Source organism: Lentinula edodes, assembly GCF_021015755.1.
Source record: "Lentinula edodes strain Le(Bin) 0899 ss11 chromosome Unknown C8R40scaffold_43, whole genome shotgun sequence".
Taxonomy (NCBI): Eukaryota; Fungi; Basidiomycota; class Agaricomycetes; order Agaricales; family Omphalotaceae; genus Lentinula; species Lentinula edodes.
The window spans coordinates 299,744-322,959 of NW_025764349.1; the positions used below are offsets into that span (position 1 = coordinate 299,744).

The 23,216-nt window shown below is 46.9% G+C and overlaps 8 protein-coding genes across 8 annotated transcripts; 4 read left to right on the forward strand and 4 right to left on the reverse strand.

Moving 5' to 3' along the window:
* Positions 1 to 671: 671 nt before the first annotated feature.
* Positions 672 to 7,582, reverse strand: C8R40DRAFT_1073153 (uncharacterized protein; the record flags this gene model as incomplete). Its single annotated transcript, XM_046226525.1, has 5 exons — positions 672 to 3,123; positions 3,181 to 4,907; positions 4,961 to 5,127; positions 5,199 to 7,347; positions 7,418 to 7,582. 5 exons carry the CDS (start codon positions 7,580 to 7,582, stop codon positions 672 to 674), a joined length of 6,660 nt encoding a protein of 2,219 aa, XP_046081729.1.
* A 688-nt stretch (positions 7,583 to 8,270) lies between these two features.
* Positions 8,271 to 9,984, forward strand: C8R40DRAFT_635717 (uncharacterized protein). The gene is made up of 8 exons (XM_046235724.1): positions 8,271 to 8,351; positions 8,722 to 8,863; positions 8,920 to 9,040; positions 9,091 to 9,127; positions 9,185 to 9,297; positions 9,352 to 9,418; positions 9,478 to 9,514; positions 9,565 to 9,984. Exons 1-8 carry the CDS (start codon positions 8,342 to 8,344, stop codon positions 9,782 to 9,784), a joined length of 747 nt encoding a protein of 248 aa, XP_046081730.1. The 5' UTR covers positions 8,271 to 8,341; the 3' UTR covers positions 9,785 to 9,984.
* Positions 9,985 to 10,002: 18 nt separating this feature from the next.
* Positions 10,003 to 12,022, reverse strand: C8R40DRAFT_1056404 (uncharacterized protein; the record flags this gene model as incomplete). Its single annotated transcript, XM_046225080.1, has 3 exons — positions 10,003 to 10,242; positions 10,300 to 11,135; positions 11,191 to 12,022. 3 exons carry the CDS (start codon positions 12,020 to 12,022, stop codon positions 10,003 to 10,005), a joined length of 1,908 nt encoding a protein of 635 aa, XP_046081731.1.
* A 957-nt stretch (positions 12,023 to 12,979) lies between these two features.
* On the forward strand, positions 12,980 to 14,080 carry C8R40DRAFT_1056632 (WLM domain-containing protein; the record flags this gene model as incomplete). Its single annotated transcript, XM_046225095.1, has 3 exons — positions 12,980 to 13,297; positions 13,366 to 13,722; positions 13,781 to 14,080. The coding sequence occupies 3 exons, from the start codon at positions 12,980 to 12,982 to the stop codon at positions 14,078 to 14,080; spliced, it is 975 nt and encodes a 324-aa protein (XP_046081732.1).
* C8R40DRAFT_635967 (uncharacterized protein) lies at positions 13,905 to 15,390 on the reverse strand. Its single transcript, XM_046235726.1, has 5 exons — positions 15,115 to 15,390; positions 14,994 to 15,054; positions 14,545 to 14,932; positions 14,355 to 14,478; positions 13,905 to 14,303 (listed from the first exon to the last, which is right to left on the reverse strand). The coding sequence occupies exons 1-5, from the start codon at positions 15,205 to 15,207 to the stop codon at positions 14,241 to 14,243; spliced, it is 729 nt and encodes a 242-aa protein (XP_046081733.1). The 5' UTR covers positions 15,208 to 15,390; the 3' UTR covers positions 13,905 to 14,240.
* Positions 15,391 to 15,875: 485 nt separating this feature from the next.
* Positions 15,876 to 17,381, forward strand: C8R40DRAFT_635762 (uncharacterized protein). Its single transcript, XM_046235725.1, has 7 exons — positions 15,876 to 16,296; positions 16,350 to 16,493; positions 16,549 to 16,563; positions 16,621 to 16,671; positions 16,736 to 16,743; positions 16,793 to 16,929; positions 16,995 to 17,381. The coding sequence occupies exons 1-7, from the start codon at positions 15,970 to 15,972 to the stop codon at positions 17,084 to 17,086; spliced, it is 774 nt and encodes a 257-aa protein (XP_046081734.1). The 5' UTR covers positions 15,876 to 15,969; the 3' UTR covers positions 17,087 to 17,381.
* Positions 17,382 to 17,675: 294 nt separating this feature from the next.
* Positions 17,676 to 18,675, forward strand: C8R40DRAFT_1056450 (uncharacterized protein; the record flags this gene model as incomplete). The annotated part of the gene is made up of 2 exons (XM_046225083.1): positions 17,676 to 18,278; positions 18,343 to 18,675. The coding sequence occupies 2 exons, from the start codon at positions 17,676 to 17,678 to the stop codon at positions 18,673 to 18,675; spliced, it is 936 nt and encodes a 311-aa protein (XP_046081735.1).
* A 406-nt stretch (positions 18,676 to 19,081) lies between these two features.
* Positions 19,082 to 20,745, reverse strand: C8R40DRAFT_1175448 (glycoside hydrolase family 18 protein; the record flags this gene model as incomplete). The annotated part of the gene is made up of 13 exons (XM_046232329.1): positions 19,082 to 19,111; positions 19,167 to 19,219; positions 19,274 to 19,350; positions 19,410 to 19,548; positions 19,601 to 19,610; positions 19,667 to 19,751; positions 19,806 to 19,818; positions 19,901 to 19,973; positions 20,026 to 20,058; positions 20,110 to 20,313; positions 20,365 to 20,404; positions 20,458 to 20,471; positions 20,530 to 20,745. 13 exons carry the CDS (start codon positions 20,743 to 20,745, stop codon positions 19,082 to 19,084), a joined length of 987 nt encoding a protein of 328 aa, XP_046081736.1.
* Between the last annotated feature and the right edge of the window lie 2,471 nt (positions 20,746 to 23,216).

Below are 23,216 nucleotides of genomic sequence, written 5' to 3' on the forward strand. Positions count from 1 at the left end.
GGCCATGATCCTTGTTTATCGCTGACCTATGAGTCTAGAGAAACAATCCAGATCAGCCGTTCTTCGCAAGTCTTCGTCCTATCAGTAGTCAAGATATTATCACCGTTTTAGTTTTAGAGAAGGGAAGAAATGGCAACAGATGGCAACCTCTATGAAGCGCTTCCCGGCATTTCCCGGCCGCGGCCGGTTACTCCAATGCGTTTTTTCTTCTTGACCCGCCTGTCCCATCTTTTCTTCTTCGTAGCCTCCTCAATTTCCCTGAATTCCTTTAAAAGACTCCTGCTGTTGCTGGCCTCGGCCCTCATCTGCTATACACCTTGACGTTTGTCGCTATTAAAACGCGTCGTTTTTGAATTTATCAATTTGAAAGAACATTATCTATCAGTATCTATCTTGTAGTGTCTACCTATCTACTAGATGTATACAAAGTCCCTTTTTTCTTTGTAATATTCACATCTCTACCTCATTTGGAGCCAGATTGTTGAATAAGCCTGCAACTAGGATTGCGAAGGTGGTAGTTGAACAGGCACAGAGGGACCTCCTATGAATAGCTATGAATGCATGAGTACAGACTAGCACATGGGATATATGCACGGAAGAAAAGTTCAGGTAAAATACAGAGTAGATGAGAATGACCCGAAAAAACCTAAATATACTAAGGTAAAGAAAAATTAAAGACCCTTAATAATATCTAACAATGACTGCAACGTCCGCTCATCGAGGCAACCTCTTGTATTCCCCATCGCAGAAATTAGTGAATCCTTGACCGAGTTGACGAGCGCCTTCTCCTTGATCTTAGCTACCGCATTCTCAATCCTTCCCGATAATGCATCCAGCACGAGTGTCATATCCCTGTCAGACGACGCCTTCTCATCCAACGGCGGCAACAATAAATTCGGATCTCCGTAGATGTAAAGCGGGTCCTCTTCTTCGTCATGGTCGTTCTCAACACTCAGGTTAACGGTCTGTATTGAACTCTTCCGCTCGCCTATTTCCTTGAAAACGCGGGACGTTGCGAGGGATTCGAGTCGAAGGCACACCAATCCCAGCTGACGAATCTGCGAGACGCTGAATTGAACTCTTGACCCGGATGCATCCGGATCTGCGACGACTTCGCGCATATTATGTCGAGCGACAAGGTGACCAGGGTAGATAAGCGAGAGTTGTTCGGGTAACTCGAGTCCTTTAAGTTTGACCGCCCCTACTTCGATGATTGACAATCCTAGTCTTCGGACGTTGTCAATAGCCTCCAGCGGTTGGCTATCTGACTGCGGTGTCGACGGACCATTATACAGCTTTGCTCTAATCTCTCGAATGACTTCTTCGCTGCACATTATTTGCCCTCCGGCCGCACTCGAGTTAATTCGCGCAGAACGATTGACCATAGGGCCAAAATAGTCCATCCGGTGGTTGACTGGATCAACTTCGCAAAGGGGCGATCCACAATGAATGCCCATACGGACGGAAAGGCCTTGAGCGATAAGTCGATTGTCAAAATCATATATCGGCTTTCCGTCTTCGCATTCAAGTATTTCTAATGGCCAATCTTGCTCAAGCAACTCCATCTGCACTGCAAGGGACCACCAGACTGCCGCCATTGTCGTAGGGAAAGCGCACATGAAAGCATCACCTTCAGTCTTGACCTCGTATCCGCCACAGAACCTAAGCTTACGCCGAAGAAGGGTGTTGTGCAACCTCCACGCGGTGTTCATCCCCCGATTTACATCCCACAAATGTGTTGAATTCCGAATGTCAGTGAATACTAAAGCCAGATGACCTGTCGGTGCCGAAACTTCGTCTTGAAGCCTCGACAGACCACGATCGGTGATTACCGCCTTGGGTGTCTTGAATGGTTGAGGATCTACGATTGAGCCTTCCCGGCTTCTTGCTTCGTCTCTCCTGAACAAATCCGAGACAGAGATCACCATGATCATTGTACTTCCATCTGCCCCATAGCTTATCGCGAAATCTCTTAGTTTTTGGGCGGCAAGCATCGGGTCCCCACGTTCCCTCCTCGCGATATCGACGGCGGTCTTGTACGAGACGAAATCCCATAAGCCCCTATTGGCGACGATGACAAACTCATCCAGCTCCGAGAGCTCCCATACGAATATATCTGGTCGAGCATTGACGACGGGAAGGAGATGGAAAAATCCAAAGGAGCGGCTGATGTCGATCTCATCGTTGACTAGCCCAGCAGGGGATATCCATCCTTCCGCGGCTCGAATCCTCGACATTTCGAGGCGGTCATAAGGGTCGTGTTTGCGTGAAACGGGTTCGGGGTAACCTCCTCTCGAGACAACAGCAAGTGCGTTACCGGCATTCGCGACGTACATCGTCTCTCCACAAAAATATAGCACCACACCTGACGCTCCGCCCCTCGAAACAAGAAGGTCCGGGCTGGGGGCGGAACCACCGGACGAGGCCTGCATCGTCTGCAGGGTTTTATTTCGATTCGAAAACAATAGATCATGCAGGTTCTGATTGATTTTCAGGAAACTTCTCCTCAGAGCATCCGGTACGCCCTCTGCCTTTTCCCGCTTCAGCCCCGCCAACTGAGTATTGAATACATTGACAAAATTATCTCTCAAAAATTTTGCAATTCTATTGCCACTGATCCCCGCCGGCATGGCTTTCGGCGGCTGACTTCGGCCAAAGATCGCGAAGATTGCTTCGTTTTTCCGGAGGGCGGATGAGGAAGAAGGAAATTCGTGCACGAGGTCCAGCATGTTAAGATGATCATTCCGTCCAAGAGTATCAGCGATACCATACGCCATTCCACACACAGTGCTTTCTGAAGTACGCACGCGTCGGTCTTCGTGCTCGTCGGGAATGACTGATTGACCAGTGGTGGTGATCGTGACGTCCATAAGGCCAAGTACGCGCAGCTGGGAAAGATTGGTGAAACCGCCGAGGGATTGTTGTTGAATGTCGGCGCTGGAGGGACCCTTGTCTGCAGGTGTTTTAGAGGTAAGTGGGCCGTCAAGGGTTCTAGATTTGGCTGCAGTATCTGGCATTTTACTGTGTCTAGATCCACCAGGGCCTAGTTTAGTGTTGTTGGATCTAATCTGAAGGCGCTTGTTTCCAGAGAGGTTCAGGTATTTCAGGTTTTTGTTGAAATTCCTAGCGAGAAAGGTCGAACATCAGTAGGAGCCAAGTGGTGAATTGTGTGACGTTTACCAGTTCCAATCGAATTCCCAGTTGTAAATATTATACTTCAGGAGATTACTGCCCACGTCCAATATTGTCAGACTTTGCACTTTACCCAGCTCTTGTGGTAGAGTCTGTAATCGATTCCCATTCAAGAACAGTGTACCTAACCTAGTCATCCGAGCTAAATCTTCTGTCGGAAGAGTTGTCAACTTGTTTCCGCTGAGATAAAGCTCTTCGAGGGAAGACTTTTGGAATGTTTGTGGCTGTTGCTGCGGAGATGGAGAAGCCGTAAAAGGTATTTCGGAAAGAAAATTTTTGAAAAATCCAGGGGGTAACTCTTGAATCAGATTGAACGAAAGATTAAGCACCTTTAATTTTTGGAATAATGATAGGAAGCCGAGTGATTCTGCAGAGAGCTGATTTTCGCCGAGGTAAAGTTTTTCCAAGGCGTAGGCAAGGTTTGGAAGGCGAGAAGGAGAAGAAAATGGATCGCTAAGAGAGGAGGCTGAACTTTTACGATCAGGAAAAGGATGCATATGCAAATCAATCGTGGAAATCCTTGTTGCGTTGTCAGAACTTGACGTATCTCCATTCTGTGATGTCGGTGGTGGAGGTGCGCTGGGTGCGTCCCATTTCTCGATTAGATTGCTAGTGGCATTGAGCTTCCCCAAGCTCATACATGCCCAAAGCTCCCCCGGAAGTTCCGTCAGATTATTTTCATGAACGTCTAGTACTTCGAGTCTCCGAAGCCTGCCAATACCCTGTGGAAGTCTCTCGAGTAGATTATCCGCACATTCGAGTACCTCTAGATAATCAAGGTCTCCCAACGATGGAGGAAGTACTTTAATGTTGTTATGGGAGAGCTTAAGTGTACGAAGGGAAGGAAGGGAGGAGAGCGCTGAAGCAGATATTGAAGACAGTTTCGCGTGAGAGACATCGAGGGAAAAGAGGGCGGTATAAGGTTTTGGGTGGCCTACTGGACTCGCGACGACACGGATTTCGGTGATTTCGTTATATCCTGCATCAATAGTACTTAAATTCGGTCCCAAGGACAATTCTACCCCATTTAACCTGTTATGATCTGCGCTCAGCTTTTCCAATTTCGGCAACATCCCGATCACCGCTAAATCCCCGATTAGATTTCGCCTGCAATCCAGCCTACGAAGCGAACCCAGAGAAGAGGCAGTGGGAGGAATAGAGGTAATCTGGTTTCCTACCATGATGAGGTGTTCAAGGTTGCGAAGAAGACCGAGTTCTTCGGGAAGTTCGGAGATGGTGTTGAAGGAAATGTCGAGGTCGCGTAGGGATTCAAGTTGGCAAATTACGGCAGGAAGAACGCGGAACTTGTTGTTAGATATGTTAAGCGTCGTCAAACTTCGCAACCGCGGAAAATGCCAAGGTAACTTCTCCATACGATTGTTTTGCACCTTCAACGATTTCAGCCCAGGAATCTTCTCTAAATATGCATCGTCGAGATCTCCTATTCTATTGGAACTCAGATCCAAGCGTGTGAGGGAGACTGCGAACTGGATATTTGTAGGAACTTTTTTGAGTGCCATGTGCGATAAGCGAAGTTCTGTCAGAGAGTGAGAGGTAGCTTGGATGAAATCGAGAGGAAGGTCGAGCATAGGATTGCGGGAGAGCGACAAGGAGGTGATCTGATCGGCGTGCTGATGCAAGGCGACAGGAATGGTGCGGAGGGAGCGGCCAGAGAGGTCTACACGTTCAAAATCTTCGATGGCGAGATTTTGTTCCTGGATGAATGAACGGTTAAGTTTTAAAGGAGTGAAGGATGCAATGGACATACGTTAGGCCCCAAGAACTGACTCTTATAAACGAATTTCAACAAGAACGACAATCCTTCACCAGCTTCACCACCCAGAAGCTCAAGACCATCGCTCACGTCATATCCGGCCTGTTCAAGGCGCCTGCGGACTATATCGGCGGGGCGTTCTGTCTGTGTGAGAATACGCTCTTGTAAGATGAAGGTAAGGGATAAGGAAGTCAGGAGTCGACACAAGGACATTCAAAGAAGAGATATCTACCTCGTCCTCGCTCCTTTAAGTACAACTTGTGCGTTTCCCGTTCTTCTCCGGACAGTAATTTTGCATTCAACTTTGGAGTCAGCTGGGCAACAGTGATGTTGAAACCACAAGACACGACATGGTAGGTGTTGTTCACCCTGTGAATTCGAATTTTGAATCGAGACGATGATTCGGGTAGCCCATCTTGGGAAGATTGAGTTTGAACATTCTTAGAATCTATGGATTGGAGGCGGGGATGGGGGAGGTATTGTCGAGATGATGAGGTATATAGAGGGTGAGATGGCCGTCGTTGGTTCAGTGACGAATTGAGTGAAGCTAGACTGAGGTTGACTTCACGTTTTGATCCCAACGTATTATCGCCGTAGATATGGTTAGTCTCGTCGCCTTTACTATTCTTCCTCGGATGAGGAATGAGTTTTCGACCCTTCTTATGACTATAACTAGACTCTTTCCTCCCCCCATTCAGGTTGGAGTAGGAGTTTATCGAAGTAATGGAACCGGCCATAGATGGGGGGTTGTAAGCAGATGTGGTGCCGGAGCCATAGCGAGAAGTGTTTGTAGAGAACGACCGAATCGACGCAACGCTACCAGGGGGTTGCCGTTCAATACGCCGCCCATGCTCATCCACGCCACTAAGACCTCCTACACCAGTACGAACCGCAGACAAGTCATCATCTTCGTCATCGTCGTCAAGTTCACCCCGACTTGGCCTAGCAAATTCTAACGGTCTTCCTCCGCCTACAGTCCCCCTGCCTCCGGATCCTACGTTCCTACTCCCTATACTTCCTGAAAGATTGTGCAGCAAGCTATCTTCGGAAGAAGAGTAGTATTCATCCTCAGCTTCATGCTCGCCTTCGTCCAAGAACTGAACGTCCCAGGATTGAGGAGGAACCCACGAAGGGGAGTCAGGGGGAGGCGCGTCATTATCAGACGGATGCGTGCTGACGGGGGGTTGAGCCTTGGGTGCAACGATAGCATTAGAACCGTCATTTCTGTGTAATCCGTTGACGCTGTCTACGCCACCGTGTAAGCCATTAGTTGACGTGGGGGGAATCATCACATTCAATCCAGGCTGCAGGCCTTCTCGGAACTTATTGTGCTGTTGCTGGTTCGGGACAATGGTCCGGGGAGAGATTTTCCTGTCCACAACGTTGTTAATATGCGCGAGGGAAGAACCGCGTGGAGGAGGAGGAGAGACGGAGGTCGGAGGAGAATAAGGCGAAAGAGAAGGATGTGATATAAACGAGGAGGAGGAGGTTGCAGCCGTACTTTGGGAGGAGAAGGAAGAAAATGGATTGTGGAATTCGGAATGCGAAATAGGTCCAAGGTTATTGTATTGAGTGTTTGTCGAGGACTGTTGTGAATGCTGGGAGTGCCTATCATCAGAGATACTCTGACTTAGGGTGTGTATCGAAGAGCCTTTGCTAGGCAAAATTCCCATTGTTGATGTACCAGTGCTGAGAATGCTGGTATCAACAATACCCTCCATTCGATCTAAATTCGTATCAAGTCTCATCACGACTTCGCCGTCTTTTGGAGGCGGAACAGGTGCATGGTCACCAAAATCTCCGTAGCTTCTATCCCTATCTTTTTCTTTATCCTTCCATCGGCGAGGATGTGACACCCCACCCACAGCCTTCTTCTTCCCATTTCCAATCACCTGTCCATTTTCCGCAACCATGTTCAATGTCACAGAGCTTGCATACGCAGGAAATTCCGGCAACGGCGGCGTTTTTGGCCTCAGACTCGGATGCTCTCGGTCGCGTCCGTCGTTTTCGAGAGTCTTAGCTCTCAGACGACTCTTGCTCCTCTTTCGCATGAACGGCAATAACATTGATTTTGCCACACCTGCCGAAGACGGGGGTGCAGAGGGTCCAGGAACGTTCGAAGTCGATGCTTTGGCATTGTGAAGAAACAAAGATGATTTGGCTTTTCGTAATGATTGCTCTTGCTCGGAAGTAAGTGATTGAGATAATGAGGTGGTCGAACGAAGATAAGGGAAGGCGAGCGTTGACTCTGAGCCGTGATGGGAGTGCATGTAATTCGGGTCTTTGTCTTGACGCAGTGAAGAGAATGAGACTTTCGACCCCAATGCGGCCACTGACAATCCGAATCCACGTTTTGTTGGCGGAGGTGTCAATGGAGATGGCTGTCGCATGAATCAAAGCATAATATAGAAGGATAATAAGCTACGACTTATTAGAGCGAAAGTTGCTCACTGGTGATTCCATCCACGGCGCGACCTCTCCTAAACTTCCATTCACGCCTTCCAAGTAGTCATTTTGCCCCCCGGACCTATCTACGTTGATCTCGGGTATACCGATGATCTTTCCTGTATTGTCAACATCTACAACTTCGTCTAATTGAAGAGAGCGGCGCATCATCCTCGGTCTCCACTGCACTCTTTTCCAAGACTTGAATTGCCAACGGATGTCTGGTTATACGGAGGCTTAACCGTGATTCGTTCAAGTGCCTGCAAAGAATATCCCGTCCTGGCTATGTAAGTAGCTAGGAAATTGAACAGCCTTGGTTGTCTTCGGTGTTAACTTCGCCGTAGGCTGATTTTATGAAGTTTTCTTTCTGCGATCCTTGAACAGAGGCCTACATGCATGCAATGTTAGCCGAATAAGTGCAGCCAATAAGCACGGAATGAATCATACCAAAACCATACAATGATTTATGATTTATGTACCCGACCCTTCTGTCCCAGGAGCCAACAAGCGCAGAGATGTTAGAGAAAAGTCAAGATTGCTATGGAATAACCGAGGTAGTAGTCATTATCGGCGTCGTTTTGCAATGAAACAAATAGAGCACAAAGGCAAATAGGATGATTGAAAGCCGAATTATTAGCCGGTGTCGCCGGAATTCAGATATGATCACTCACGAGGAGTATCTATGTGCTTGGTCTGCCGTTCGTAAGCTTGAAATTGCCAACAGATATTTGAGTAACGGGTTGATGATGAAGAAATGAAGCAAGATTTACAAAATGAAAGAAAGACACAGAGCAAAGAAGCGGAAATGAAATTGGTCACGAACCTTAATTCATCTTATCTTATCTCTGCAACGGCGGCTGCGACATGTGACCCACGGTATCCTGCCACGTTTCAAGTTGAGCTTTTCAACTCGGACCACCACCAGTCTCAATGGATAACGGTACGTGCTAAAACACTCAAAATCAACCCTCGCGCACGGTGCTCGGCAGTCACACGGGCCTTCAAGCATATCGCATAACTTGACGAGTTCTTTTTTTCGACTTCATTCGCACACTCTTTCCGTGTTCAGTTTTTGTCTCTTCGCGGCTCACGGCCGACCAATTTTACGAATACTTACGACTTTGCGCCTCGAAAAAATTCTCTCCGAAAATTCGTCTGCGTCTATGTATACAGTATTTCGACTTTCGACGGACTCAGTGCTTTTCCGACTGCATTTCACCTCGAACTGCCGGCGCCCGTTCACACCGTCCCGACTTTTTCAGCTTTCAAATCCTTTCTTCAAAATCACCCTGACTGTTCACCATATTCAGCTTGGCAACCTCAAGACAACGATCCCTCAAACTCCGCGGACGGTATTAGTATACCTACTCGAGATGTTGGGCCCGCAGATTATTCGAACGGAAATGGAGCTCCTCCAAGGTCGAGTAGAAGTAGGAGTCCTGGTGACAGAGGGTATGATTCAGTTATCTTTGTGCTCAATGTGAAAGTAATGCCGGATATCTCAACAGTCGGTCTGGAGGAGAGGGAGGAGGTGATGGTGACAACCCAGGAAACAACCTACACGTCTCAGGTTTGAGTAGCAAAACTGATAGCAGGGATCTCGAGGCTGCTTTTGCTAAAATAGGCAGAGTGCGTTCGGACACATATACTCTTGTTGGAACCTTATTTATCCTCAACAGGTTTCGAAAGCGTCTGTAGTATACGACCCACACACACGTGGGTGATATTTGCATTGTTTAATGCATGAACTGCTGATGATCATTTGGCTTGTAGGTGAATCGCGTCTCTTTGGTTTCGTCACAATGGAGACTGCGGAAGAGGCTGATGCTGCTATTACTGCTTTGAATGCTACTGAACTGATGGGGAAGATCATGACTGTTGTCAGGGTGAGCTCGGCATTGTTCATCGTTGAAGAAAAATGCCAATGCTATTCTTCTTAGGCACGTCGCGGAAGGGCACGAACCCCAACACCCGGCAAATATCATGGGCCAAGTAAAAGGCGTGACCGTAAGCCTTTTTTTCTTTTTTCTTTCTTCTAACGTACAACCTCTGAAATTTGCATCTAGGCGAGCGACCTTACGACCCTCGTCCTTATGACTCAAGGTCTGTCTGTATGAGTGTTCTCTTGAATCTTTACTTGAACTTCAATGTAGATATGCGCGCGACTACGACGATCGTCGCGGTAGTCGAAGCAGTCGATATGATGATAGAGGCAGCAGCCGCAGGGATTACCGTGATGACAGGGACCGGGATCGCGACCGTTATCGTGACCGCGACTACGAAAGATACGACCGCGATTATGATAGATACGACCGCGACCGTTACGATCGTGGAAGCAGGTATGATGACCGGGACAGAGATAGAAGGTACTAATTTTCGAGATTGAACCCGGACTGATAACCACTCTTGTCTTTGGTTTTATTTCGTATGTTATCCTTTCCTTCAAAATAATACGAGATTTCTTGCTCCTTTCTCATTATCCTTGTCGATGTTGTACGCCGTTACTACATAGGCTCCTTTCATACATTTGTGGTACGTAGTGCAGCTCCACATACATTGTAGTACATCCATATACACAGAAATAGTAAGGCTCAAAGCGAATGATGGTGAGGTATAAATTTCTGCCAAACTTCGGTCCACTTTTCAGTCGTTGCAGAAGCTACATGATGAAATAGATTTCCTTTGCCTAGCTGGACGCTGCCACGGAAAGGCAACCCATTGAGCTCCATCCCATCTGAAGGCCCCGGTCCTTGGGTCGGGATCCCGTGCACGTCAAGTCCAACCGCAGCAGTACCGAGGATCCCCGCCACAGCACCTTTTCCGAAAATAATCTAGAACGAGTTCATGGTCAATTCTAGGTGAACGAGAAGAGGAGAAACCCTAGGTACCTTGCTAACAAAGTCACTAAATTCCTTCTGTCGACCAGGTAAAACTTCAAGGGGAACATCAACAATCTTTGCAGATACTGCATACGAAGATCCTTGTCCTTCCTCGTGGTCTATTGACACACAACGCGACTTTAACCAATCGTCAGGTCTTATATGACCGAATGCTCCCTCCGGAAGTGGGTTAGGTAGAGGCTGAACAGGTGGAGTACCAATATGAACATCATCGGGTACTTCACCATCGAATACCAACACGTCTGGTAGGACACGTTTCACATCTATATCAACGTCCATGCCTTTCGGTAGAACGACGTGCGCCAAAACCGTGCCACTAGCCAAGAACGTGTTCCCTGGCTTTATCTTCATGTCATGGATGGTGACATTCCGAAGAATTTGAGGTTTGGGGTTAGGAGCGGGGAAGTTCGCTTCAATAGTCATATCTGAGACGAGAGGTGTAGAAATGGAAATTAGATTGGAGCGACCGGCGAGGTAATGCGTTAGAAATGCGGATAGAACGGGGAATGCATCTGGTGGGAGAGACAAGACGTGCCCAGTGATACTGAGGGTAATATTAGGATGAGTGAGCGCGAAAGGATCAGTCTGCACTGAAGCTATTGGTGTCAGAGAAGAAGATTTAGATAGAAGGGAGACAACGAATGGTAGCGTTGGGACTGTGACGTTGAAGTTTATTGGTGCAGGATCGACCATGGTGGCGACAGCTTGTATAGCTAGTTTCTCTACCGCACTAGATAATTGAAAGGAACGAAGGGTGACCAGATCGGCGAGAGGTGGAATAGGCGCATTTCGATCGGGATGGGGAAAACCAGGGAGGTCAGGAACTGGAAAAAGACAATCAGAAGGAAGAAGGTAATAGAAGAATTGAGCCTGACACACTTTTAATGGACAATGCCGTTTCGACATCTGATAATTGGCGATGGAGCCTACTTTTCCAGCTTAGAGCGGCAAGCTCACCGCCACGAACATCAATCGTTGACATTTCAGTTTGAACCATTATTTGTCCATTCCTCCAAGAGTCTTGAGCAAAGCGAAGTAAATCGGATGTCTTTGAAGTAGGTCGAATAAGAACGGGTGCAGATACATGCTGAAGCCAACTGTACCCTGATGGTGGGTCGACTGTCAATGGAATTTGTAGAGGAGGTATGTCGACGGCAGCAAGGAACACAGGAGGGTCCGAGCGGGTTGTTATATTGATTGTTGAAGTCCAAACGGAGACAATGTCCAGATTCCGCACTCCCCAACGGCCTAAAGACTTCCATATCCTATCAAGGATTCCATCTCCAGGGGCAGAGTTAACTCCCACAACAGCTCCCGCATCCAATCCAAACCTCCCCTCAACGTGAACCCAAATCCCCTCAGAAGAAGAGACATTCAATACGTTGACCCGGTCAGGTCCCTGCATAACCAGTGCTTTGTGCAATATGTCGTCCGGAGACATATCTGATGCTCGAGAAGAGTAAGACCAAGCAAGGATCACAATTATCGCTAATGCACATATACATATTAGTAGAGCGGTTAAAAATATACAAACCAGTCGAATTCCTAGTCGCCGAATTTGACCACGAGGCATTGAATTTTCTGTAGGAATGGAGTTGGAAGAGCTAGAAGCGAGAAGTGGCGTCCGCTCAGTGACATCGCGAGCTTTGCCTTTGCCTTTGTCTTTGTGAGCAGCGAGAGGCGCAGCTTCAACTTCGGCATTGGAAGACATGAGCTTGAAGTTGAGGATAATTGGAGTGAGAGAGCGGGCCGATACGGAAAAACACTGACACTTAATCATGATTAGCTCAGTGCTTAAGCGCTCACTTTACACGGCAACCCCTTCGGGAGTACTCTTCTGCAACCCCACCATCCTTTCGACACATCTCCCCGTGTTACTTACTGGTGCCCAAGCTGCTCTTCAAAAATTCTCCTTGAACGCCCTTGCAATACAATCTCAGTGACTTTGACTCGAGAGTACTATTTTATCCGCTTATTTGTGTACAGGCTGGTGCAAAGGGCGACATCATATACATAAGTATGCCATCTCGTCGTGGATTCGCAGTCAGACATACACCCATCTCTTCCCACTATATATATGTCCGGGGCGCCCATAATCTTTCTTGATATTGACTGCCAAACCCGCCTCTGTCGAATTCAAATGTGGTCACTGATCATCCCGTCAGCTAAATTCGTCAACGACGCCTTAAATAATTCTGTGGCGACATTTCCTAGAAACAGGTTCGGACTATCTACTGAACGATTTATCTGATGAGGACAGCGACGAGGAGATAAAATGGACTCCGGTCTACTTCGATTCATGGGTCCTTAAATCAATGAACTGTACATTATTCGCTCCTTGCTCCCTGCGGTCTATCATTCCCATGTAGGACGAGCATTCGCTGCAGCAGAAACGGCTGTTTTTCAGGGCAGTCGCGTATCCTGCGCGTATCTATGTATCTGTTAGTCTCGCAAGCACGAGAGCAAAGAAAAATCTATGACACTCAATGACAAGTTGAGGCTGTGTACCGCTGTATCACGAGCTTGAGCTGCTTATTCACAGATATCACTGCTGTGAGTGCTGACGCGGCCTTGTATATTTCGCCATGATATGCACGTCCACTTTAACCCCAAACTCTCTAAGGCAACCCGAAGGCACCTACGACTATCCAACTTCACGCATTAGACAATGAACTTGACCGTTTCTCACCGTGGTCAATCTTATTCACTCTCTCTCCTTCCTGATGATACCCTCGCGGTTCTTCATGCCAGGCTGGAGGAGCTTACATCTACGCCTCCCCAATTACAGAAGCTGTTATACAAAGGGAAGAACAGCAAAGCACTTGACGATCAGGTCACTTTAATACAGGCGGGACTGAAGGATGGTATGAAGATTCAGATGTTGGGCACTACAGCGAATGAGTTGGATGGTGTAAAGGCTGTAGAAGATGATCAACAAAAGAGGGACCGGATAATGAAAGAAAGGGCGTTGAGGGGACCGACGAAGGTAAGTAACAACCCTATGATGCTCACCCAATATAGAAATCCGTATTCAGTAACGTTCGTGTGTTCCAGCTCCGATCTACTGGCAGTGGCAGCAGTGGCAGCGATAATCTAAATTATAGATTCCACAAGCTTATACCCCTTCCGCACCTTCCAAATCCTTCCTCCGCCCTTGACCTCCTCCAGCGCCTCTCTGATGACCCAGCCATCCGCCATGTAATGCAAAAACATAAATTTGTTGTTGGTGTCCTCACAGAGCTTGCCCCGCATGAGCATCCCGAGTTGTTAGGTCTCAATGAGAATGCTGGACAACAGATCAAACTTCGATTGAGAACAGATCGATATGACGGGTTCCGGACGTACAAGGAAGTACGAAGGGTCTTATGTCATGAGTTGACGCATAATGTATGGGGAGATCATGATAACAACGTAGGATTCTTACTAGGAGCTCTTAACGATATCGACTGATATCCAAACCTACATCTAGTTCAAGGAACTCAACTCTCTCCTCAACCGTGAAGTCGGAGAATATGAGGCATCCGTCAAAGCAGGCACAAATGTACTGGGCTATTCCGGAGAAGTGTATGAGCAGTCGGAATCAGGGTCTCGTTCGCATGGATCGCATGTGCTTGGCGGAAGTGGGAGTGATGCGATACTGTTGCTCAACGATTCGACAGAAGACCGGAGAAGACGAGCGCTAGAGGCTGCGGAACGACGATTACGACAAGAGGAAGAAGAGATGGAGAATAGTTGTGGGACTGCAGGACATTCTGCCGTGGCAGAGTGATCATTTTAAATTTGGAATATGTACGTGTATGTTATTTTGCTATCGCCCCTTCCGACATCTTTCAATTTGTATCCTATGCTCGATCTGTATGATACGTGGCGAACTTTGTTGGCACTCTACGGTACTATTAGGTATGCGGGAAGCAAGAGGGATATTGCAATCACTCGAAGTCAGCCTGAACAAACCAATCGACATGAGTCCAGTGCTTCTTGCAGAACGCGATCTGCAAAGCTATTTTCAGTTGAGTGAAATGACAGTTATAAACAGAACCTACAATTTCGGCCTCCGAAGCACTCTTGTCCATAGTGTAGAGCTCGTACGCTCCCCAGTCAGTGAGTTTAGCAGAGACGACTTTATTGCCTGACATTGTAACATGGATATTCTCGATCCTGTTGTCACTGTGATGCAGAAGACAAATCAGATTAGCACCGAGCGGTAGACAACTGAACCACTGATGAACTCACTTGTGCAGGATACCCTTACTCTTACCAACCTCAGCGACTTCCTTACACATCAAATCTATAGCTTCCTCCTTCATCTTTTCCTTTTCGTCCGTCTTTGCCTTTTTGTACTCAGGTGTGTCGCTTAGCACAGAACCCGGGACCTTTATCATGATAATGACAGGCGCTTCCTTGCCTTTGACCGTGAACATCCCAGAGTCGACATATTCTCCGATTCCTTTGAGGGCCTTCACCTCGGCATAAGCTTCATCGTCAACAGATTTGAGGACTTTAAGGACTATGTCGTCCCCGCTTTTGCCTTTGTATTTTCCCTTCATGCTGTAGATACCATTGTTGTGAAGGCCTTCAGTTGAGAGAAGCGGTCCAAGTTGGACATCCTTAAGCTTTGCTTCTGAAAAATAGAAACTCATGAGATGCATTCAATGGTAGAATATGAGGATATTAAGCCTCACTGAAAACGTTCTTATCAGCTGCGGTCACTGTCTTCTCATATTCCTCTAAAATCCATTTTTCCTGAAGACAAAAAAAGGAGTCAGTACTAGACAGTGCACAAGACGTGTATGCAAAGTTTACCCCTTGTAAATTACGAGCAATGAGCGGCAATGCCCAAACGGCCACCATCATGGAGCCAAAGACGAGGAGGAGGGATTGTGAGTTGAAACGCATGGCGACGAAGTGACAAGTCAGATAGATAGAAAGAAGTAGTGGTCCGACCAGCGGGAGAAGGTTCAAGTAAAGAAATTCGTCCGACCAGCGGCGAAGGAGAAGGAACTCGATGAGCGAAACACTAGACGATAAAGAGCATCCTTGGAAGTTTATATACCTGGCCAGTTCGATTTGCAGAGAGATGCCGATCTCCTGCCGATCTCTTCAAATTCGGGAGTAGAGCAAAAAACAGGCAGAAAAACTCGGGGGTGCGGGAAGGATAAATATTGAATGTATGGAGAATGATGATCAGATGTGATTGCTCAGTGCGATGTTACACTGAGTGAGACCTCCTGATAGTTACTAGACGTTCAAACACCTGCAGAACCTATGCTGAACGGAGTCTAATCTTTCCAGCGGGGGAATTTGAGGGCAGAACACAGGCGTGGGAAAGCGGACGCTCCTTACCAGTCCTGGCACTCCATCCATCCATCCTAGCCAACCACCCTTGCTTCAGCCCGGTATCAGCCCGTGAAATGCTCTCGATGGACGGCTCCTCCTCGAAAGCTCTATTAGGCAGCAACGGTGGAATCATGGTGTATCAGTGGTAAAAATCGCTCCGCCGCACGTCGGTCTGATAAGCAGTGTTAAGCACCTCACTGCCTCTCGCTGCTTTATATAAGAAAGGAAACGCGGCAAACACATTTATTTCCACCTGTGCTCGCCGTTTCACTGCAAGTCTTGGAGCTGGTCTCTAAATACGTCTATCACATCTCTTCGAACATGAATATTCTATTCAATCGTACTCCGAGTAGTAAACGCTGGATCGTTATAATCACTGGACTAGCTTGGACACTTTTCGCTAGAAAAGGCCATGCTTCCCCTCTTCCTGCGATCCCAGAACAACCAGAACTTGGTACTGCCATTTCCAATACCAATTCGTCAAGTTCAGATTACGACTACTATTACACCAATCACACCGACTCGCAGATCCGGCCCCGGCACCTTCAGCTCGATTCACGAGGGGTAGGGTTAAAGAAGGGCTTAATCAGAGCTGCTCTCTGGTTAAATCCAGACTGGGTAGTGCTGGGTTTTGCGTATCTGGAACCAGTAAACCTGATTCGATAAAATCAACACATCTCTTCTCACTGAAGGCTTAACAGGAAGAAGGAGAGATTTCGGGCGATGGAAGTTCAGTCCAACTCGGAGCTTTGAAACTTCCTGCCATGAATTTGGACACGACAGAAATCCCACGCAGTCGTGTGTATCTTCTACCAAAGCTTGGTATGCAAGCTCAGAATCCCGGTGTGAGTGTAATCAATATCTTAGTTGGCAGTGATATTCACGTCTTTCAATTTACAGAATCACTATTGGACTGTAGGTGGTTGATCAGAAATTTTCCTTGTATTGTTGTCAACACTTGGCCTTATTCAGTGCCTGGTATATGCCTCAAAGAAGAACATGAAAAAAGTCAAGCCTCAAATGGTGCGTAGTACAATCGGTTCCTCACGCATTGTCACGGCTGCCACTGACTGCTTTCTTTGTTCAGTCATACAGGTCGGAACGTGAACTAAATCAATCCTCAGCCCCTTATACCTATTTTTAGGTTTTCCCACAACCACATAAGCACTCAAGCAATCACCTTTTTCAGTGACCCCAGTTTTGCTGGAATTACCGTGATGCAGGTGCCATTATCGGCAAAAACTGTCGATGATTGGAAATTGGTTGCAGAATGTTATAAAAGTCAGTACTTTCCCGTAGTTCTTCATAGCCGCTCAATGACGCACCTTGTGTTTTCTTATATCTAGCTCCCAACAAACTCCCAACGAAAGTAAATCCTAGTTGGAACACGTGGAGGAATGAAATTGAAGGATTGCCCAAGGGTATGAATCTCGTATGATAGAAGTACCACGAAGGTCCGTTTGCTAGTACAGGGACGTGGATTGCAAAAATACGCATGAGCTTCTTGAGTCGTACTATTGTATTTTCCGCCGCTTGGCCGCGCTTTTTTCTTCAACACTGGTATGTACAAATCCGATGTATGAGACGAGTTTTCTTTTCTTCGGGTTCAAGAGCAGTGCAAGAGTCTCCTGCTTGTTCTTCGTTAAAGATTACAAACGCTTACCAATGCTTTACTTAAAGTTGGGCAGGCTCGGTTCGCCTCCGAGTTATGTTCTCGATACAGTATATCTTCGACTTCGTCCTCAATGCTTCTGAGAAGATCGTGATATCTCCTGCTTGTGAATGAAAAGATCATGATGGGAGTTATTGCCCTAATAATTCCGGCACTCGGAGGTGCCGAGTTCGACACGCAATCCTCCCGAAGTTGAACTTTTGACCAAGTGTCCTTTTGTCGTTCGAAAACGAATGGCGCGCAAAAAACCAAATTTTGCAACTGTCGGCCAACATTACGCGGCCTGCCCGTGACAGTCTTCATGATATATAAACCACACTGACAGGATAATCACCATCCCTTAATCATATTCGAAATGGCACCATCTATATCAGCCATCCGAGCTTTGAACACTTCGTTCTCTCCCTCGTACCTTCCTTGCGCTGTCTTTGTAGGTGGCACTTCAGGCGTCGGGCAAGGAATGGCGGAAGCCTTTGCACGGCACACCAAAGGAAATGCACATATTATCCTCGTCGGACGTAACTCCTCCGCAGCAGAATCCATCATCGCGACCTTCCCTCGACCAACATCTTCTTCAGCCAAGCATGAATTCATTACATGCGATGTCTCGCTGATGAAAAACGTTCAACAGACGACCCAGGAACTGCTTTCACGGGTAACAAAAATCAACTTTCTTGTTCTTTCGCCAGGGTTGTTGAGCTTGAATGGGAGAGACGAAACCGAGGAAGGCATCGATAGAAAGATGGCACTGCATTACTACGCACGTTGGAAGTTTATTCATGGGTTGATTCCGGCCCTTCTGAAAGCCAAGGAGGCAGATGAAGATGCAAAGGTGTTTTCTGTCCTGGCGGCTGGAAAAGGGGGAAAGGTCGATTTGGATGATCTTGGATTGAAGAAGACATTCTCGCTGTCCGCTGCTGCTTCTCAAGTCCCAACTTATAATGACCTTATGATGGAGGTGAGTTCAATGTACGATTGTGTGTTTGAATGGACTTAAATCTGATTTCTCTCCAATTATCTAGGAATACGCCTCCCGGTACCCATCTTTGTCTTTTATACACGCCTACCCTGGATGGGTCCGCACAAATATTGGCTCTGCCTCACCTTCCCCCTTTATCCGTGTTACTACGAAATTGGCGACCAGCCGTCTCAGTCCGCTTTCATATCTGGCAACTGAACAGAACGACGCTGGTGAATATTTACTAAATGGGCTCCTGAACACAGTATCCGGACCAGGCGCTTGGGGGATCGGAGAGCACGGAGAAAATGTTGGGAAGACGCGTCACTCAGGTGACGAGGAAATACGGAAGAAACTTTGGGAACATACTGTACAGACGACGGGCTCAAACGCTTAAGCGCGGTCGACATTCAGTCTTTGCACAACTTGGTCATGCATATCTCTTTGCATCCTTCAAGCTTTGTATTGCTCAGGCTGCAAAGCCTCAAGCCTTCCCTCAATACAATACTTGAAACGAATATGATAGTCTAACTACAAGATAATATAGGATTTTTTGCCGTGCATTCTACCCGTAACACCTCAACCAATCAACGTGGTTGCTCGTGAAGTTACACCCTTTGTTCCACAGTTCAGTTCTGAACTTGAGAGACCATGATTCAATCCGGCACATAGTAACAGCAAAAACAGTGCGCGTTCCTGGTGTTATTGTGAAAGTCGGTGAAATGTTATTTGATTTGTAGTGACTTAGTATTCACTCAACAGTAGAGTGCAGCGAAGAACAAATTGTATATAATATCTATAACTTAAACTGGCCAAGAATCGGCGCGCACCTCCTGATAAGATGCCAGTCAAATGATTATGCATACAAGAAGAAGATTCTGTACGAACGGTGATCCAAGCTGAAGCCGCATCAGGATATTCCCAACTCATTACGCCCGCAGCTAACGAAATTTGCGGTAAGCACAATTCGACGCATGAACAGACCAAAGACTTACTCCAGCCTTCGGCTTTGGCCTCTTCAACACAGGTCGCGAGTGTAGCAGGGTCAATGTACCCTCCACTAGTTTCATCTCTACAATAGCAATGAATTCATCAAATCCTGCGCTGAAGTGTAAGGAGGCTTGCTCTCACCCAGTGGTTGCGGGTTTTCCGATGACCAGCTTGTCTAACGTCACACCATTGGCGGCGATTTGGAAAAGAGCAGATTCAGGCCAGGTGGACGAAGAGGCGGTTAGGAGGCCGGCACAGGTTGTATATTCGCTGGTACCCTCTACGGTATTTCGCTCAATGTATGATCATCAATGAAGGCAGTATATACACACGGTTATAGAACTAGAATAATGGTGAACAACTCTGTGAGAGCATCAAAGCAACAGAAAACGACTTACTTGAACGTTGTACCAATCTATGAGACTTCCCACTTGTTCGTGGACTGCGATGTAACCTCCGTTGGTCCATATGCTGGGTGAAAACCTAAGAAAGGAATAATGAACACGGTGTAGAAGTATTACAGCTTCTGAGTGTTACCATGGAGCGACAGCTTTTCGAGTTTGGGTTAGTGGTCGGCAATTAAGATACAGCTCGTGAGCCAGTATTTGCAAAGAAATAATACAAACGCTTACGAGCATGAGTCAAGATATAAGTGCCTTGAGGGAGCTGGGTTCGTAATTGTGTGGTGAAACTCACAAGCCAGGCCTTGAGAAAACTGCTGACATTGTGGATTCAGAGTTGGGGATGAAGAACTCACCTCGGCAGTGCCCGCATCAAAAGCATTGAAGTCCTACAAAATAGATCAGGTTGGTGGAAAAGCGCGAGGAAGTATATACCATACTTCATAATCAACATCGATACCATCCAGTCCATACTCAATCACCCAAGCAGCCATCGTATTCGCAGTAGCGATCGGATCAGCTCCTGTAGTTGTCGGAACGTCTGTTGACCCAAATACGGCTACAACTAGAGAGATTCCAGCCGCGGCATACTCAGCCTTGATGGTCGCCCGCTCAGCAGCGGTTAGTTGAGTCCATTCCTCAGCCTAGAAGCAAAAATACTGAGCGACGCTTCTACCGTGGTGATACTATCATACCTTATCGAAAGCGCCTTCCAACAGAAGGAAAGACATAGCACTGATGTAATGATGTTAGCACGGTCTGGGAATTGTAGTAATGAGACCACTGACAAGACGTTAAAACCCTGCACATAACATTTTCATTTTAAGCCAAATCTCCCAACCCCATAGAGAGAGTCTCACCTCTACGTCAGCTACAGCAGGCGGACCAGTCAAACCCGATACGAATTTATCGCTGTATACCACGAAGCGAGGAGCCACAGGTACGGCACGAGCAAGAATGTCGCGAGCTTGTTCACCGAGGCCTTCGAATCTTGAACCGTTTACAGGGGTGCCATTTACCAGCCCAAAGCTGTAAAAGATCAAAGAAGAGAAAGCCGCGAGTGTAGAGATGAACATTGTGAAGCCCCGATGATTCAAAGTGACCGATATCTTGGAGTCGAGCTGAAGCATAAGAGGGCTTTTTATACCAGGCCCGAACCTCATTCGAATTTGGAAACCATTTGGATTTTCAGAATCATGTTACTCAGTGCCACCAGGACCACGAAGTTCGAATGTTGAACCTTGAGGTCTGTAGCTGCGCTTCGAATTGCATTGCGAACAAATAACAGATTCAGGGAACTTACGTATGGAGGATCCATTTAGAAGAGGACGAAATCCGACTATTAAGCTTCAAAAAAGTAAGTTTGGGCTATCATGAGCAAATGAAAAGGAAAGAGCACGCTGCGACATTGAAGTGTAGAGCTAAAGTTAGACGAACCTCCCGAAACTGATCTGTGTTCCCTATGGTCCACCGCAGACGGAGATAATGAAGGAAAACTTCAAGTAGTCGTTTTCATGTGAAACCCTCTTTGGGATCGATAGCATCGTGTGCACGGTTCCCATTTTTGAATAATCCAAATGAGCAATCATTAGGACTGGCCCGCGGAACTGCACAGACGAGGTATTTCATTAGTTCGGCCATCCCGGGAAAACAGAAGCAGATTCTCCACCAACACTTCTTCGCCACTCGCGTGCCGAAATCTGGACGTCGCAACAAGACTTTTTTTCACCGTCGTATGGCCAAATCGTTCGTATCCTAGTGATTTGGCACCCATCAGATAACCAAGCGTGATTTGAGTCAGAATCGTAGTTTGACTCACTGAAGGGATCTACATAGCAGGATCTAGCAGCGCACAAATGTTGGAGGAGTGAAAAAACACTTAGTCTTACTGACACACAACAGCACACAACGAGCAAGGACCAGATGAATCTTATTGCTTTTGTAAATAGATACGGCAAGAGTGGGGACTGTGATAAGAAAGACATATGGCACAAAAAGTTGGACCATTGGGCGCTCACAATACTTTCCCGATATGGTAGCGTATGGGTATGCTTTGACGTGGCCTTGTCCCAATCGTTGGTTGTTAGTTGCAGTACCTATAGGCCAGCTGAGCATTGAGGTTGACGCGAATACAAACGAAGCCGCACGGCATACCTAGTTATTTGAGTAGAAGCTGATATCGCTAAATACTGCGATGCGACTTAATGAAGAGACTATCATGATTTTGGGTTGTTGAACATATGGTACACATGAGCATTCAAATTGCTGTGATTGCCATGTGACGATAAGTGTAACTTCGTTGAAGGAGCCCAGGAATGAGCTCTCTAGAAAGAGAAAGGATGTTTGCGAGAAAATATATATCAAAATGTTTGCTTCCGACTTAATCGAGAGATTCCGCTCATTTAGTGTTTTGCGATAGCGATAAACAGTGGACCTCAAAGGGGAGGCTAGGAAAGGAGAGGAGTCTTCACTAGAGCTAGTATTTAATAGGTAGAAACTTGCCTCTTGCCTTTGGTCGCCCCACGCAGAACATTGTGAAGATCACAGTGCAGCACCGTGTTAAGGAAGTACACATGAAGGACTGCTTCAGAATCATGGGATAAATGACTTCCATGTAGAGCACTTCTACACAGTGTGAAACCAGACTCCATTACCCCGTACAATGATTTGGGACTGGAAAAGCAGAAAAAGTACTTCCACATAACACTGGCAAGCTGCCAGTACTTCTCCAGGGCAATGACTTACTAGTAACTCTTGCAATCCATTCAAAAGTGCATCTTGTTGTGAAACGGGAGAAAGCCATCTGAAAAGCGCCCAGGGCCCAACCGTTGCAATACTATCAGCGCTTAGACTTGTTCGATCAGGAACTGAGGAAGCAGCCAAGATTCAAGCTTCAGGTCGCCTGTCGTTCCTATATCACCCAATCTTTCAGTGGAGTTTGGTAGGACCGAGTTCGACAATACGGTCTTCAATATGGTCGCGTCGCGCTGGCTACCTGACCGAGGATATTCCTCCAAGCCTGTTGGCGTTGATTGCTTGAGATCCGTGGACTTGATGTTTTCTCAACGGGAGGTGAACAAGGAGATATATCAGCCGTTACAAGATCTGGGGGTAATGGGTTCGACAGTGGTTGTCATGAAAATTGAGGAATGATGGAAATGACGATAGTGGTGAGCAAGTTTTGGATCGTCGTCAATACTAGATTCTCAAAGAGAACGTACAGTCGAACCTTTCCACCACAGAGCGTAGATTCCTCATCGCTTTGCTCACACTGCACTATGGGATGGGTACAAATTCATCGAAGGCTAAGCTTTATGCGCGTGTTTTCAACCAGAGAACTTGTTCTTCGTCTGGTCTGGCTATCATTTCTGATCAGAAAGGAGTGTACATATAGGCATCACCCACTTGAGGGATGGCACCTGGATGCGTCTAGATGTGTTCACGCCTGCGAGCACATAGGTGCTTTAGCTAAACAATGATTTTCTGTCTAAATGGGTACGTAGTGAACACGAGCTTGATGAATACCTGATGGTCCTGGACTGAAAGT